Source organism: Vombatus ursinus, unplaced genomic scaffold (genome assembly GCF_900497805.2).
Source record: "Vombatus ursinus unplaced genomic scaffold, bare-nosed wombat genome assembly UNPS02014812.1, whole genome shotgun sequence".
NCBI classification, from domain to species: Eukaryota; Metazoa; Chordata; class Mammalia; order Diprotodontia; family Vombatidae; genus Vombatus; species Vombatus ursinus.
Genome location: NW_020954590.1, coordinates 89,505,817 through 89,524,944, shown reverse-complemented (window position 1 = coordinate 89,524,944; position 19,128 = coordinate 89,505,817). Strand labels below are relative to the sequence as shown.

Genomic DNA, 19,128 nt, shown 5'->3' with positions numbered 1-19,128 from the left:
CTACTTTATGACTGCTCCTTCTCAGAATCTTCATCTGAATCTTCTTCTAGAAAACACCCAGGGCTTGATCTTGGGCCCTCTTTTCTTTTCCTTCTATACCACTTCACTTGATGATCTCATCAACTCCCAGAGATTCAATTATCATTTCCATGTAGATGAGTTTCAAACCTACTTATACAGACTTAATCTATCTGCTGGCCTCCAATCTCACATCTCCAGCTGCCTATCAGACATCTCACATGTTAAGATGTTCTGTAGACTTCTTAAGCTCAACATGTCTAACACTGAACTCTTTGTTCTCCCTAAGCCCTCCCCACTTCCAAACTTCTCTGTTATTGTCCAGGGCACCATCATCCTCCCAGTTCCCAGGCTCACAACCGATGTCATCCTTATTCCTCACTGCCTCTCACCCCTCATAACCAACCTGTTACCAAAAACCTGTTGATTTTACCATTGCAGCATTTTTCAGATACACTCCCCTCTCTCCTCTGATATTGTTACCACCCTGAGGTAGACTCTCATCTGCTCACAACTGGACTATTGTAATAGCCTGCTGGTTGGTCTGCCTGCCATAAGTCTGTCTCCATTCTACTTTGTCCTCCATTCAGCTGCCAGTGATTTTCCTAAATTGTAGGTCCAACCATATCAATGCCTCTGATTTAATACACTCAAGTGGCTCCCTATCACCTCCAGAATCAAGCACAAAATCCTCCATTCATGTTCAAAACCCTTTATAACAGTTTCCAACACACACACACACACACACACACACACACCACACTTCCAGTCTCCTTGCATCCTACACTCCACCACAAACTCCTTGATTCAGTGATAATGTCCTCCTTGCTGTTCCTTGAAAGAAATCACTCCATCTCTCAACTCAAGCATCTTCTCTGGCTGTCCCCCATGCCTGAAATGTTCCTCATCTCAGCCTCCTAGATTCTGTGGCTTTTTTTCGAGTCCCAACTAAAATCCCACCTTTTACAGGGAGCCTTTCCCAATCTCTCTTAAATCTAGTGTCTCCTCTCTATTGATTATTTCCTTTCTATCTGATATATAGCTTGTCTATACATGTTTATTTACATGTTGTCTCCCCTCCCCCAATTAGATTATGAGCTCCTTGAGAGCAGGGACTGTCTTTCAACTTTCTTTGTATCCCCAGTGCTTAGCTCAGCATCTGGCACATAGTAGGAGTTTAATAAATTATTATTGACTGACTTATTGACCTTTGTTCATTGTCCATTGGCTTGCTCAAGAGATGTGTGATGATATACTAATCCTAGGGACTTCCTATCCAACTGTATAATGGTCTGAACAATAAGAATTCTTCAGCTATTCATTTTTTTACATTTAAAGTTTTAGGTCAATCTCTTTGGATTAGTCATGGTTCTCACTGAAGTAGTAGGATATAATAAAATAGATAATAAATTTGCAGTCAGAGGATGTGAGTTCAGATCCTTCCTCCATCACTTGTTACCCATGTGATCTGGGCAAGTTAATTTCCTGAAATCCACTTCTGTATCACCACCTGCCTATTAGAAATTTCAAACTATATGTCCCATACATATCTCAAACTCAACATGCCCAAAAAAGAACTCATTACCTCTTCCCCCAATCCACTCTTCTTCATAATTTACAAATAGACACACCCAATATCCTTCCAGTCACCCAATTTCAAAGCTTTGGCATTATTTTTAACTCCTCACTCTCCCTCACCCTACATACCTGATCAGCTAATAGTTATTGATTCCAACTCCACAATATCTTCTCACACATCTCCTTCTCTCTACTCACATGGCCACCACCCTAGTTCAAGACCTCATTGCTCCTCACCAGGACAATGGCAATAGTCTCCTAATTAGTCTCCCTGACTCAAGTCCATTCTATTGCTCCTGTGCATTCTCCACATAGCTGCCAAAATGATTTTTCTACAGGGCAAGTCTGATCATGTCCCCCTTGTCCAAAAATATATATATATATAATACTGTACTATGAGTTTTAGGCACAAGTCTTCCAGGAATAATTCAACAAAACAATAAATCAAGACTTGATCTGTAGGGCTTGCCATCCAAGGCATAATGTTCACACTGAAAATTTAAAATCAGCTCTTACAAGCTAGTCCTAGCTGTCTCCAGCTCACTTCTGGTTTTAAGTGGGAGAAATATTTATTTCTTGATATTTTCAATTCAACTAAAAATTAAGTTTGTAGTATGCCTCTATAGTTCCCTACTCAAGAACTCCAGTGGTTCCATATTATCTGTATTATCTATAAGGTCAAATATAAACTTTTCTAATTGGCATTTAAAGCCATTCACAACCTGGCCCCAATCTATCTTTTCAGTATTATTTACTCTATGGTCCAGCCAGACTGGCCTTCTCACTGTCCTCACACACACACTGAATGTCCCCCTGGAATGAAATCCCTCTTCACATCCACCTCCTAGAATCCCTTATTTCCTTAAAAATTCATTTCAAGCACCACCTTCTACACAAATTCTTTTCTGCTTTCCTCTCCAGATACTAGACCCCTGCAAGAACAAACTATAAGAATTTCTCCCAGTACTTCTGTGGCATACTCTCCCCTGTACATCTTCAGGCTCTGGTGAAGTGGGCTCAAAACTTAGTTCAATTCCTACAAAGTATTGGCTCCACTAAGGTCACATCCAAAGGCAGCTTCACTGCTGGATAAATCCTCATTTCAGCTTTTGTTACAATAGATCTAGAAGGTCACTCCAAAAATTACTCCCTGCTTCTCCAGTCATAGACGCTATGTTGACTACAATATTTGGCCTAGATTCTTTGACTCCTAGATTCCTGTGGATAGGTCTCCCTATCTTTGAAATTCCTTTCACCTAGAATGGAAAAGAATGAATGCAAAGACAAAGGAGGCACTATATCTCAAGGACCGTATAGCCTCAGAGTGGGGAAAAGGCCATAAGGCCCTTCCCCAAACATGTGGTCTGTCACTAGATACCATGAGAAAAAGAGTCACCAAGTTCCCTCAGATGTAAATGAAGCAAAGAAACAGTCAAAACTGACTCAGACCTTTTTGTGAAGATGCCAGCAGTTCTGGCTATACAACATAGCCAATCAGAACCAGGTACAGAATGTCCATGCATTCTCCATGATCTCTCTAAGGCACTCCCCTTACACATCACAATTTTCCCAGAAGCCATCCCCTCGGTATCCTCAATGGGAAAAGGATGCATCAGCCAAGCAAAATGATGGGATCTGCTACATTCCATTGCATTTGTATTATTATATGCATACATATAATTACATATGTACACATTGTCTCCCTTGATTGAATTTAAGCTTCTTGAGCAAAGGAACTATTTCTTTTTTGTGTTTGTATCCCTGTGTCTAATACAATACCTAGATGAGCACTTCGATGCTTGTAGATTGATACTTTGAAGTAACTTAGCCTCTGTGGGTTTCAGTTTTCTCATCTGTAAAATGAATGGATTGGATTAGATGGTCTCTAAGTTCCCTTCCAGCTTTAAATCTATAGTTCTGGAACTTGATACAATTGGAACAATACTGTCCCCGAAGAGGAGTATCTGGAGGACTTCATCATATTTAGACTATCCCTCTTATATTTGGGTTCTGTAATAGGATATCATTTTTTAATTAATTTATTTATTTTAGTTTTCACCATTCACTTCCATAAGCTTTTGAGTTTTAAATTTTCTCCCCCTCCCTTCCCACCTCCTCCCTCAAGATGGCATGCAATCTGACATAAGCTCTACATATACATTCCTACTAAACATACTTTCACATTAGTCATGTTGTAAAGAAGAATTAGAACCAATAGGAGGAACCACAAGAAAGAATAAACAAAACAAAACAGAAGAAAAAAAAGAGCAAATAGTATGCTTTGATCTGCATTCAGACTCCACAGTTCTTTCTCTGAATGTGGATAGCATTTTCCATCATGAGACTTTTGGAGATGTCTTAGATCCTTGCATTGCTAAGAAGAGCTAAGTCTATCAAAGTTAGTCATCACACAATGTGACTGTTACTGTGTACAACATTCTCCTGGTTCCACTCACTTCACTCAGCATCGGTCCATACAAGTCTTTCCAGGTTTTTCTGAAGGCTGCTTGCTCATCATTTCTTATAGCACAATAGTATTCCATTATATTCATATACCACAATTTTTTCAGCCATTCCCCAATTGATGGGCAGCCCCTCAATTTCCGATTCTTTGCCACCACAAAAAGAGCTGCTATAAATATTTTTGTACATGTGAGTCCTTTTCCCATTTGTATGATCTCTTTGGGATACAGCCTGAGAAGTGTTATTGCTGGATCAAAGGGTATGCACATTTTATAGGCCTTTGGGCATAGTTCCAAATTGCTCTCCAAAATGGTTGGATCAGTTCACAACTCCATCAACAATGCATTAGTGTTCCAATTTTCCCACATCTTCTTCAACATTTGTCATTTTCTTGTTTTGTCACATTGGCCAATCTGATAGGTGTGATGTAGTACCTTAAAGTCGTTTTGATTTGCATTTCTCTAATCAATAATGATTTAGAGCATTTTTTCATGTGACTATTGATAGCTTTAATTTCTTCATCTGAAAATTGTCTGTTCATGTCCTTTGACCGTTTATCAACTGGAGAATGGCTTGTATTCTTATAAATTTGACTTAGTTCTCTATATATTTTATAAATGAGGCCCTTATCAGAGACATTGGTTGTAAAAATTAGGATATCATTTTTGACAGCAGTAAACATCTTTGTGCATCATTACTCCATATTTTATGACCTACTTTATATTAAAAAAAAATCAAATCTATTTCTCAGGTTGTATCTAGCAAGGAACCTTGTATGACCATAACAGGCGTGGTAGACACCTTGTCAGAGAGGATCCTGCTTCATTCTATTCTCCTAATTCACCTGCTTTTTTATAATCAACAAACAACAAATGTTGTAGGATCTTGAATTATCTATGCCTTCCAGTTAATTGTGTGACTGAAGATATAGCCTGATGCAGAAAAGCATCTATGAAAACCTGCTTGATTCTGTCTCACATTTTTTATGAGGATAACCTCAATATGTATGCAGATCATTCTACAAAAGCCTTTACAAAGATGAGAAAATAGGCATTTGATAATCAATGTCTGTGGGGTGGGCAATAATACTACCTATGAATTTTTCCATTTGTTTTGTATCTTCCTCTCTTTGAAATATCTTGAAAATTAATCCCTCAATACTTGCTTCCAGGATAAATTTCTTCTGAGACCCACAAGCTACATTGGAGTAGCTTGAGGAGATCACATTCATACAATATTTCAGGTGCTTTATGATTTAAATGGGCTTTTGTGACCTGCTCTGGAAATGCTAATCATCTTTCCATGGGAAATATTTGCTTCAAATTTCAATCAACTGACAATGAGTACTTTGGGGAGCTGCCTATCTGAAAATAAAATAGAATAAAAACCTTAATGCCACAGTTACTCTGATAGACATCGTTTTTGTTGGTTTTTTTTTTTTTAATTTGTAAGTTTCCTAGAAGAGTATCCAGAGGAAGTTAGGAAGGAAAATAAAAACACTTAAAAGACTAAGGAATTGTTTTTACCAGGACAACACAAATTAGAGAGCTGCAGTCTTCAAAACAGAGCTATGAGCCTTTTGATTTCACAAGACCAAAATTAACAGGCAAATTCTCCTTTCTGATCTGCACTGCAGATCTTGATTACATATTCTGTACTTGTTCTGCATGTGGGGACAGAGAAGAGAATTTGGCCCTCAGCCTCAGCTATTGTGCATTTGTTTCTTTAAACTGAGGGAAACTAACAGCTTGGACTTTCATGTACTATAGCAGAGAGACAAAGTAGATGCATCCAGGTCTTTTTCCTAGACAATGAATGCTTTTTTATCTTATTTTGTTTCCAGATATTGAGTGTTTCATTTTTGCATATTTCAAGCATATGCCACTCTCTAAAATCCCAGAATTCTGATCACCTGCTCTTCTGAAATGCAACAAATATACTTGAGCTGAATATGCCTGAAGCCAGATTTAGACCAGCCTCCAAAGGTTTCTTATTTGGCACCTATAAAGCAGAAGCAGTGTATTTTCTGTAGAACATAAAAGTCTTTTTTTGTATTTCAGAAATACTCATCAGTCAAGAATATAACTTAAACATAAGGATTGTAATGCTACAGTTGGGCAGTGCAGTGAATAGGGTGCTGGTCTTGAGATCAGGTAGATCTGAATTCTAATCCTCTCTCAGATATTACTAGCTATGTAACCATGCACAGTGGCCATACCCCAGTAAAACCATCTTGGCACATTGTCTAAACCAGGTTGAGGGTCAAAACCTCAACTTAGGGGATGAGTTAAGGGATGTCTATCCTCAGCATGTGAAGACTTCCTCCTGCAGATTGAGTGAATGAGAGCAATTTGTTCCAATGGCCATGAAGGCAGCTAAAACCCTTAGAGCTTGGTCAGACATCAAAGATGCCAAGGTCATCCACTGCAACCCAGGCCATTGCCAGTCATCTTGACTTTTGTCCTGCCACTAGACTTCAATGACTCAAAAAAAAAAGAGAGGCTGATGATTTTGCTCAACTCCGCCTCACTTAATTCCAATTCGTGAGCAAGTCAAGACATCATCCTATGATGTCATTGGTCCTCTTTGAAAATAAAGGACAACAGCTATGTAACCCTGGACAAGTCATTTAACCTCTCTCTACCTCAGTTTCCTCATTTGTAAAATGGGGATAATAATAGCATCTGCCTTGTACAGTAGTTATGAGGATCAAATGAAATGAGAAAATGCTTTAGAAATGCTAGCTATCATAATTATAATTATTATTACTTAAATTAACACTGATGCCCTTTCTATGTTCTGCATAGCTAACCCTTCAGAGTTGGACTATTATGGGTGACAAACAGCACTGACAGATTGAAACCAGGACATAATATCCTGTAGCAGTGTCTCAGTGCCTAACGCGCTTATCAGACAACATCATTAAATGAGCCCAAGGCTGACTTTTTTCCCCCATTGGAACACAGTTTATATAACTTGTGGTGAAGAAATAAAATGCCTGCTTACTTAGAGTCTATTTTCAAAGGTTTAAGGGCCTCCTGAAGTTATTGTTCCTCTCTGTGTGCCTTTCTTCCCAGTCTGACTCTCTCAACAGCCAGATCTCGCTCAATATACCAGCTCATACCAAGTGTCTCTCTCCTTGCTGGATCTCTGCTGTATCACTTTGCAGAAATCCCTTCTTAAAGCACTTTCTTCTCCTTGTAACAAATAGCAGCCCTATCTTTTCAGGGCAAAAGCAAAAGGATAAGATGAGAATGGGTCTTTGCGAGTATCTACCCCAGAAACACTTCAGTTTTACATAACAACCAGAAAATAATCACACTGGGCATCCCCTTTTGATGTCTTTTTAAAGACTTGTCAGAGATTTTGTTCCCCATGCTCCCAATCAAATGTGCAGTTTTCCTTCAGGTAAGCAGTTGCTCTTAATTACCTGAATACCCATATGTTTAAACTATTGTATATCCTCTCAACATCTTCATTTCTGTTGAGAGTCTCACCACCATCACCCCAGTGATTCAGCCTTGAAACCTCAAAATTATCTTTGACCCTCTCCTCTCTCAATCCAATCAATTGCTGAGTCCAATGAATTCTATCTCTAAAATATATTTTGAGCTATTTCTTCTTTAATACTCATATTGCCATCACCCCAGTTCAAGTCCAAATTTAAATACTGTGTATCCTTTTAAGAGTTTTCCCATTTGGTAAGGTATTTTCAAGTTACTACTCTAAGTTTGGGCAAAATATCAGAATTATAATATGTAAAGAATACTGGACTGCAAACTTACTCTCATAGATAATAGGTGTTACTTGAAAACAAAGTGGACATTTTAAAAGTGGTTTGTTATAGTCACTTATTTTTAGGACTCATTTATGTCCTTGGAGTTGCTTAGAGAAGCAGAGTCATGTTCTGGTATAAACAAAGGCTCCAAAGTCAATGGGGAACACCTTCCCTGAAGGTCATTGCCATGTTTTTCTGATAACAGATTATTTAGATAACCTATTTCTTGTTCTGTTCATCTGGTTGTTTTCTATTTTTTGTAATGATTTATCTATTTCCTCTAAGTTGCCTATGCCATCATAAGATTTTTTTCCATCATCATAAGATAGCAAACCCTTACATTGCTATTTGTTCCTCACCTGCTGTACCTTCTATGACTCTTATTCTTTCCACTCAACCTGTGGCCCCCACACCACTGTCCCCACCTTAGAAGACACCCAGTCCCAGAAAGGGCTGAGGCTATCAAGATCAGAGAAGCAGGGAGAAGCCACTGGGAATGGATGTGGAGCTCTACACTGATGAGAATTGTGCCCCCAACCCATTACCACCGCTTCTCAAAAACCATGCCATCTTGAAAAATATGCTTATATTACTCCTTTTTTGTGCCCTCCCCCCAAATGTTAGCTTCCACTAGATTGACTTTAACCTCCACTAGACTCTCCATCCAATCCCTGTATGCTTCCTTCTGCAGCATTTACTGTTAAAAGGCTGTGTGCAGGCTGCCATATGCCAGTAGTTGGTCATTTCTATGGTTTAGTGAAAGATGTCCCTCTCCAACCCCTCATGAGATATTCAGGGAGAAGAAGTTATATACCAGATACATTACAAAGACAAAAAAGAAGAGAACAGAATTGGAAGTTGTCTTCCTTGTTCAATTCTACAGAGTGGGGAGCTCTTCTGTCTCCGTGGGCAATCTTCTTGATACAAATATCACTTGATGCCATCACAAGACAAATGGACAAAATCAGGGGTGATTTTGCTATTCCAAAGCACCCAAACCCTTCATCATGGAATCACATGTGCCCCCCAGAAGTTCCTTGGGGAGCTTAGCCCATCTTCCATAGGATGGACCCTAAAGGTCTATCCCCATTCATTCTCCAGTTAAACCCCAACTGTACTCATAATTTATCTTTTGTCATGCAAAATGAGGATCTGGTTTTATGGAAGAAGTAGAAATGCGAGTGTTACTGACTGTAGAAAAATTGAAATACTGCCAAAACAAAGATATTACCTTTAAATCAGAGAATTTCAAAGTCTCTCAAAGCATTTTATTTATATAGCACTAAAGGAAGTGGCTTCATCACAATCAAACTTGAAATTGCTCTAACTAGACCACTCTGAAGAAACAGCTCTATTACAGTATTGATCCCTACATACATACAGTCACATCTGATAATCAACAATTAGTAAATCTGAGCTGCCTCTTCAGTCTGCTTGGCTTTCATCTCCACTTTCAGTCCAGAAAGTAGGACATACTGGGCCCCACCATAACTCTAAATATATTATACTCTTGGCACAATCTGGTCCTCTTGTACCTTTTGAACTCTGATTTCCCTAAGCTTCTCTCCATTACAGTTTATCAGTTCAACAATGTGCTGTCCTCCACTCTTGCATTCCTTGCCCTCTGATTTCCCTGTTAATCTCTAATCTTGAGTTGCCCTTAACCATCCACTTTCTATGTTCCTATTCCCAAAATGTTAATCCTTTGCATCCATAGTGGGTCAGAACTAGGACCAATTAGTAGAAGTTATAGGGATTCACATTTTGACTCAATATAAAGATCTTTCAAATAATGACCAGTACAAAAGTGGAGCAAACTTCTTTGTGAGGTAGTGATTTCTCTATCACTAGAGATTCTCTGAGTTTCCTTCAGCTCTGAATCTATTATCCTATGATGCCTAGGCTCTGAAATTCTGTAACAGGAAGTGACCTATCACCATGAGAATTAGTTTGATTGCTTTGTAGAATTGGTTCATCCCGAATATTCCAGGTTTGTTTTGGAACTTACAAGATACCCCATCAGATGAATTTATTTTCTCCTTTGTCACCCCCAAAAGAATCTATTCTCTAATAAAAGACCAACCAGCTAATAGAATGGCTACTTCCTACTATATCAACAAGGAAAGCAGTAGCTAGTCACCATTAGGACTGCCACTGCATTACGCATGAGGAATTAAATTTTGTCCTCTGTTAATTTTCTTGGAGGTGAAAACTTGGATGAATTGCTTTGTGTTAACTGTTTCTGAAAATAAAAGAGAAAATAGTGCCATAGCAATGATAAGTTTTGTTTCTCTGTGCCCTACCCCCTTTGTTGTGTGTGTTTTTTCCCAAACTTGTAGATGAAGGGGCTTCCTTTCACCCTTGTGACGATACATACTGTGGGCCTTTTCCTGAATCTGAGCCAGAGGTGAAGGCCGTAGCTCACTTTCTCCGAAAACGCAGGAAGCACATCAGAGCCTACCTCTCCTTCCATGCTTATGCACAGATGTTGCTCTACCCCTACTCTTATAAATATGCAAAAATTCCCAATTTCAGCTGTGTTGTAAGTATCTGACTTTGTGTGTATATGTATGTGTATCTGGTTTTGTGTAAGTGCATTCAGCAGGGAGTAAAGTGGGCTTTGTAGCTCTTTTTCTGATTTTAATACAGATTTTAACTATAATCATGTGCTTTGCCAACCTATTTGCATTCTTATCACAAGTTTGAGAAAAAGGTCAGCCTGGATTTGATTAGTTTTATAACCTCTGTCACATATCCAGGACTGTAATTAATTTTATTGAGTAAATAATTGTAACTGTATTATAATGCAATTGTAATTAATTAAAAGTAAATTATAATTAATAAGATTTAATTACTCAGTAAATGCTACCAAATCCCTGGATACATCTATCTATAAACCTAGACATATAAAAATGAAACTCCTATGCATAGAAGTACTTTGAGTTTTTAAAAATGGATCTTTAAGAAATGTATATTTATGACATAGGAGCCTCTACTGTTGCTAACAATGGAGGCAAATTCAGTGTGAAATAGGTCCATTTTGATAGGCACATTTTTAATATTAAGGAGGTAGGCTCCCTTGCAACCTCCCCCATGATCTTCTTTCTGAAAGTCCTAGTTGTGTCTATTTTGTGTCCATTGAAAGGGACTTAGCCACTCAAGTATCAAAAGGAATTCCCTATCAAGCAAGCTTACCTCTAAGCTGTGGATCCCAAAGATACTGTTCTAGTAAGACTCCACTATACTGTCTTAATTAGAAAAGCCCAAATAAAAATAGCCTTTGTACTTTAACTATTAGCATTTGCCTATTAACTATTAGCAAATACCCAAGTGGGCTTTATCTTTATAAAATATTAATCCTAAAGACATTTTGTTTTATCATATTTAACCTTGGCCAAGATCCAGAGCTCCTCATTACAATGGCTCTACAATGGTTAATACAGGGGTTTTTTTGGTTTTCATCATTTGACCCCATGGAAAATAAACTCTCTATACAAGTCCTTCAAATCTCCTTCTACAGAGTCCAGCTTCTTATCTCCAAGAGTCTACACTATTATGTTTATTTTCACCTGGCTGTGGTGAAAAGAACCCTGGCTCTGGAGTTCATAGACCTTGGTTCAAATCACATCTCTTAAAAGAATACTTGTATGACTTTGGGCAAGTCCTTAATCTCTTTTGCTTAATCTCAAATTTCCCTTGAGCTATATATGTAAAATGAGTCGGTTAGACTAGATTAAGAATTCTTAAGGTGGAGTCTGAAGACTACCTCCTCCCTTGGATATTCGTGGATGGAATTCTAGGAGGGGAAATTACAACTTGATTTTCAAAAATCTTTAGTCTCCCTTTCTAATCCTGTATATTTTATTTTCTTCATTAAAAAACATTATTCTGAAAAGGGATCCATTGGATTCACCAGACTGCCTAAGGGATCCAGGGCACAAAAAAAAGCTAAAAATCCCTAGACTAGATGAAACTGAGGTCCCTTTTACTTCTAGCTAGAGTTATAATCCTAAAATCTCATTTTTTCCTGCTTTAATATTGTTCACACATCTCTGCCATCCCTTTGTTTCCTTCATTCATCCTTCAGTGTCTTATTAAACATTTTTCCACTACTCATTCACCATAGAGATAGTAGTCTCTGGTGTTCAATCAAGACAAGGTATGTTCAGGTTAATGATTTTTAATTGTTATGGGACTTAATTTGTTCATAGCTATCTTGAGATATATAGTTATTTCGATCCTTAATTCCAAACTATAAAGGCAGCATGACTGGGATCAAACCTCATATCTTTTTTTTTTTTTCCAAAACTCATATCTTACACAATACCTGTGTGGCCCTGCAGAAATCACTTAACCTCTATGTGTTTTAGGACTTAGCCACCAAAGTCATAGATGGGTCTCCATTTCTTTTGTTGGTGATGGTGGTTTAGGGGGTGTGGGGAAATCCTGAAGACAAATACAATGATCTACAATGTTTGTAACTATTATAACACACTGGCTAACTGCTGAAAAATAGCCCAGGGATTTATATAGCTATATTCATTAATCACACCTTTCTGTCACTTCAAACTCAACTCAAAACTGAATTCATCATCTCTCCCCCAAAAAAATCTTTCTCTCTTCCTATTTCCTTCTCTCTCTCTCAAGGTCACCATCATTCTCCCAATGATTAAAGTTCAAGTCCCTGGAGTCATCCTTGAGCCTTCCCTCTCAATTTAATTTGACACATATTCATTATATGCCAGGCACTGTGTTTGGCAACAAGGATACAAAGACAGAATTAAAGAGCCCTACCTTCAAAGAACTTGAGTTCTCCTAGGAGGATACAGCATGTGCATAGATAGGTAAATTCAAAGTAAGTAAAAAAAAATATAAGGCTAAATAGTTTCAAGAGGGAAACAGCATAGACAAGTGAGGAGGTTGGGAAAAGGCCTCAGGTAGGAAGTAGCAGCCAAGATGTCCTCTGAAATAAGTGAGAGGTTGTATAAGGCAGAGGTAAGAAGGAGAAACAGGCTAGGCATGGAGTATAGCCTATATAAAACCTTAAAGGAAAGAGCTGGAATATCATATATTGAGAACAGAATGTACATGAGGGGTATAATACAAAATGATTGAATAGGTAGATGAAAGCTTGGGGGCAAGGAGGGAGGAAGTTAATGAAAAGCAGTAGAGATGGAAAAAGAAAAAAGAAAAGACTATCAATAAAACATGTTGTAAATATACAGAAGAAAACAAAAAAGATCAGAAAGGGACATAGAAATTTTTTGCTACGTTGTTAAATTTAATATACACTTTTAAAACAAGTTATACCCAACAGAGGCTCCTGGTTTCATATGCAATTATGTTATTTGTTCTCCTTCGTCTATTGAAATTTCTGTAGTTGTTGATGATTGTTAAATTCATTTTAAAAAAGGAGAACAAAGGAAAGGAAGATGGAAGTCATACTGTGGAGAGATTTAAATGCTAAATAGAGAACTTTGCATTTTTTCCTAGAGGAAATAGTAATTCTGTGGAGATTGTTGTATAAGAAAGTGACACTATCAGATCTGTGTTTTAGGAATATCAATTTGGCAGGTTAATAGAGTATGGATTGGAGCTGAGAGAGAGAGAGAAAGCAGGAAAACCTCACCCCCCCACACATCCAATTAGTTAGCCAGATACATCAACCTTAACTCACAATTTCTCTTTTTACCATTCCCTTCTTTCTATTTCCCACCTTCACAACCAAAATTCAGGCCTTCATTAACTATTCTTGGGCTAATGAATATCCTTTTAACTATTCTCCCTGCCTCTAGTCATAGGCTCATAAGGGTTAGAACTTTAAGGGACCTTAGAGATCAGATGGTCCAAACCCATCATTTAACAAATATGGAAACTGAGACCCAGAGAGATAAATGAGCTGAAATATAAGTCTGAAATGGTAAAAAGCAGGGCCAGAATTTGAACCCAGGTTCAATCCATTAAATCCAATGCTCATTCCATTGTCTCCATCCTTTATACTGTAGCCAGAGTAATTGTCTTAATGTGCATAGGTCTGACCACACAATCTTTCTACTCAGAAATCTCTGTTGCCTCCTCATACTTACCTAATATAATACAAATTTCTCATTCCAAACAACCCCACACCAATTTAATGTATTCTAACCTACCTTTCTATCCTGATCAAATGAGAAAATGTTTGTAAAACACTAAGCACAGTGCCTGGCACATAGTAGGCACTTAAAAAATGCTTGTTCCCTTCCCCTTCCTTTATGACATACTACCCCCTCTCTGGCAAACCTGACTGTTCTTTTCATGCTTCTAAAATCCACCCCCAGTGACCTACTTGCCATTCCTTAAACACAATACTTCATCTCCCACCTCCATGTATTTCCACTGGATTTCCTCCATGCTTGGAATGTTCTCTCTCCTCACCTCCAACTCTTAGTTACCTTGCCTTCTATCCAGGCAGCTCAAATCCCATCTTCAGCAGGAACCCTTTCCCAATCTCTCCAGGTGCAAATTGCCCTCCCCTCTGAAATTATCTTCCATGTATTCTGTATATATCTTGTATATAGCTAATTATTTACATTATATTTCCAGCATTAAGTAAGCTCCTTGAGGACAAATACTCTGCCTTTCTTTGTATCCCTAGCACTTAACGCAATGCTGGCACATAGTAACTGCTTAATAAATGCTTGTTGGCTGACTCCCTAGTCATTTCATTCTTTTTTCCTCCTCTTTGCCTGTGTGCACATTGTTTTCCAGTGTTATCTCCCCACTTCTCCACATGTTAAAATCCTTCCCTTCCTTCAAAACACAGCTCATATATCCCATCTTCCACAAAACCTTGCTTGATTCCTCTGGTATGAATGATCTCTCTTATCTTAGATCTCTCATAATGCTCTGTTTGAATGCTTTGCATTTGTCATATTTAGAGGCACGTTATAGTTATTTATGTATTTCTTTTATTTCCCTTCCTACATTGTAAGTTCTTTAATGACAAGTATACTATGTCTTGTTTCATCTTCCAATACCCATAACAATGTATTGCTCCTAGTAGGCAATTATTAAACCTGTCTATTTGAATTGAAGACAGAAACACTTTTGTCCAGTTCAACAAATGATACCATGTTGCCAGTGGCTGTTCAATTTAAGTATTAAATTATTCAGCGGTGATTTGAAACCAGAGGACTATTCACTGGTATCAACATGACTCTTTTCCTCTAACTTGACACATAATACCTCCACTAAACTCTGTGTTGAAACCATTTGTTTTACAATATTTTAAATGATGAATTACACACAATTAGGATCTTTTAGTAACTTTGCTAGTTTTTCCCCAGATTTTAGCATTTCTGTGATTTATTTTTGGTACTACCACTAGCACTGATAGTGAATTTGCAGAGAAACACAGTTTGTACTTCTCATCAAGGCCATTGGCTGGAAAGTAGAAGATTACCCCCGGGGGGGGGCAATTCTGAAATGAGCACACACACACACACACACACACACACACACACACATTTTGATTTCATAACCTGTAGCACAATTATTACCTATCTGCTCAGTAAGAAATAGTCTTCTCGGGGCAGCTAGGTGGCACATTGGATAGAGCACCGGCCCTGAAGTCAGGAGGACCTGAGTTCAAATCCAGCCTCAGACCAAACACTTGACACTTACTAGTTGTGTGACCCTGGGCAAGTCACTTAACCCCAATTGCCTAAAAATAATAAACAAACAAAAAAAAAAGAAACAGTCTTCTCTATGATTCAAATGTTTCATCCTTGCTTAGATATGCTTGAAAGCATAGTTCTGCTACATGTTTCAGAGCCCAGATGGACTGTGGACTCCCTGGGAGGTGGTGAGACATAGTTAGGAAGACTTAGAGTTTCAGAGTTCAAGTCCTACTTCTGACACATGCTGGCTCTGTGACCACAGAGAAATCACTTAACTTCTCTGGTCCTCGGTCAGCTCTTTCTAAGACTATAAATTACAGAAGAGTTGTTTGTGTTTGAAGGAAGCTCTAACACCAAGAGTTCCCCACAGCAATGATTTCATTTTCATAGGTCTAGGCCAAAAACAAAAAACAAAGAAAAGATCTGTCCCTTACTCCTGGAGGGTCCTGTCAATCCATTTGTAATTTATAGAGATAGTTTTCCTAGCCTGATTCTCTTGCTGGTTTACCATGGATCTTTAGAGGAAGTCTTCCTTTTTCTCCCTTAGTAAAGAAAAGTCAGTTCTATATTCATGTACCAGTATGACCCAGATTTACCAGGTCACTCAAAAAATACTTTTCTAACTGTGCTCTAGGAATTTAATTCCTGTGCAGCAAGGACTTTGTGCATGCTTAGCTATGATAATTCAAATAAGAAAGAACTTCATAACATTTTTTGGTGGCAAAGCTTGCTGTTTTTCTAGGATTTCAGGCTTTGATATCATCATAATATATCTTGTAGTGGTAACTGCTGAAGCATGAATCCTAAGTGTGTCAGTACATCTAAAGGTTCCAGCCTTAATGAGGTTAGTAATGTGAAATTCTAATGTTCTTCCACCCACAGGAATCTGCAGCTTATAACGCCGTTATTGCTCTGCATTCCGCATATGGGGTCCGCTACCGACATGGGCCTGCATCAAGCACCATGTGTAAGTATCATGTGGGAATATCCTGGGATTGGTTTTTTAACTGACTGGTCCTTAGAAAAGGAGAATTATATGCCTCTTCAAGTGACTTTTGAAGATGCTGAATTAGTTAAGGAGGGAGAAAAAGGTTTATATCTGATGAGTTTTGTATTATTCTGACAAAAATTCCCCCTATCAATTTAAACAACTTCAAAGCAGAGCATAATCTATGCAGTAATGAATGGAAAGTGAACAAAGATCCTATAACTGCAGAGAGCATTCAGTTGAGCTTGTGGAGCTCTTCTGAACTGCCCTAAAACCTGCTATGAGAAGATCACTGAGTAAATATCCCAGCATTTAGGAAAATATTCCTTCTGTTTTCATGCTTTTCCCTTCATTCTTATGAAATTCTACATCCCTACAGCAGCTGCAGCAATAGAAATTTTGTTTGATGTGGTAAAGAGACTATTTCTTAAATAAGAAAATGTTGAATGAGGTATAATGTGATGGTAATAAAGCTAGATTTGTAGTCTTGCTCTAATGATCTGTGTGACATTAAGCAAGTCACTTAACCCCTTTAAGCCTCAGCTAATTCTTCTTGGACTAGGTGATCCCTAAAATCCTTTCCAGCTCCAAAATACTTATCTTTTATGACTCTAAAATGCATCAAAAATTCAGTTCAGAAATCCTCTTGGAAAAATGCCGTATATGTATAAATACATACATATATACAAGTGTCTGTGCATATGTGTGTGAGAGAGAGAGAGAGAAAGAGTCAGAGAGAGAGAGAGAGAGAGAGAGAGAGAGGTCTATAATGATTTATTTATAAAATCTCTGAGTAATATGATTGAGGGCAGCTAGGTGGTACAGTGAATAGAGTGTTGGACCTAGAGTCAGGAAGGCCTAAGGTAAAACCTAGTCTTGGACACTTCCTAGCTGTGTGACCCTGGGCAAGTCACTTAACCTTGGTTGCTTCAGTCTCCTCATCTGTAAAATGAACTGGAGAAGGAAATGGCAAACCACTCCAGTATCTATGCCAAGAAAATTCCAAATGGGGTCATGAAGAGTTGGACAGGACTGAAAACAACCAAACAACAAAAAATAGAATTGACTTCTCTTGAGTTCAGTCCAATCAGATAAACACTTATTAAGCAAATGAAACATTCAAGAGTATAGGAATGCAAAGATAAAAACAAAACAAAATAAAAAAAAAGCAGAATGGTCTTCAACTTCAAGAAGCTTACTTGTAAGGAGATAAAGCACTTATGCACATGAATCTATGTGTGGTCATCTGGGGGAAAGGGAATGAGTATTAAGAACTCGTGATTAGATGTCCTCATCGTACCCTTTTTGCTCTGAGTCTCACTACTCATTTTCTTCTCCCTGAAGAGCACATGACCCTAAAGGTTTGTCAGTTTACATTAATGTCAAATGTACTTGGCCTCACATTGACAGCCAATTATTTAGAGAGCAGTTTTTCTCACTCCGAGACAAATGTTTTGAATGGTGGTCATCCTAAAGCTATGTTCCCCACTCCCACCCTAGCCTACCATCACTGCAACCCTTTAAAACCCTTTTTTAAAAACCCTTAAAAAGGAAAATGTTATGTAAAAATTACCTTCCCAAGGCAGGTAGTTGGCTCTGTGGACGGAACACTGGCCCTGGAGTCAGGAGGACCTGAATTCAGATCCAACCTCAGATACTTACGAGCTGTGTGACCCTGGGCAAATCACTTAAAAAAAAAACAGAGAGAGAAAGAAAAGAAAAGAAAAAAAGATTATCTTCCCAATCAAAGTATAGCTATGCTATGCATAGCTAGCATGCATATGGCATTTATAGGGCTCATAGTATCACAGATTTAGAGCTGACAGCGACCTCTGAGGTTATCAAGTCCAAATCCCTCGTATTATATGTAAGGAACCCAAGGCCAGAGAGGCAAAGTGCCTTGTATGAGGTCACACAGGCAGTAAAGGGATTCAGCCCTTGGTCCTCTAACCCCATGCCCTTCCCACTGTACCTCATTGCCTCTTGGGTTGAAAACGGAAAAGCTGTTGCTCCAGACATAGATGTCTCACAGCAGCACAGTGATGTATCTTCAGGTGTCTGACTTGTGGCCCCTGTAGCCACAATGAGTCTCTGACCTACAGAGACCCTAAGCATGGCAACCTAGCCTTATCCTTAGCTAAAGTAGATGCTGAAAAGCAGCAATCATTGAATCATCACCCTCACAAAATGCTACCACCTCTATCTCGAAACTGGCCAACACCTAAAAAGTAGGATGATTCTGTGAGTAACTTTGGTGTAGAAAAACATGGGTAGTGCCATTTAGCAGACAGATGGCAATCTATACATCCAAAATGAGTCATACAATATCAGACCTGGACAATGTTCGGGTTTTTGTTTTGGTTTGGTTTTTGTTTCACTGTTGTTTCAGGGAAAGATTGGGGGTCAGGGGTTGGCACTGGGATTATACATTGTAGATTTAAAGTTGGAAAGGATGTTAGAGGCCATCAGCCCAACCTCCTCATTTTACTAAGCCAAGAGAAGTTAAGTGACTTGCCCAGGGTCACACAGCAAGTATGCATCTGAAGTGGGCTTTGAACCCCAGTTTTCTTGACTCTAAACCAGCATTGCATTCACTATGCCATGCAAGGAAGTAACAGTGCTTTTTTAAAAGCATCAATAAAATG

At 38.4% G+C, this 19,128-nt stretch overlaps 1 protein-coding gene across 1 annotated transcript in view; it reads left to right on the top strand.

The window, feature by feature from the left end:
• The window catches only part of LOC114054290 (carboxypeptidase A6-like), a 328,051-nt gene that overhangs the window by 308,491 nt on the left and 432 nt on the right, over window positions 1-19,128 (top strand). The window contains exons 9-10 of the mRNA XM_027877487.1: window positions 10,177-10,379; window positions 16,378-16,462. Coding sequence (XP_027733288.1) covers window positions 10,177-10,379; window positions 16,378-16,462 — 288 coding nt within the window. The remainder of the gene's footprint in view (window positions 1-10,176; window positions 10,380-16,377; window positions 16,463-19,128) is intronic.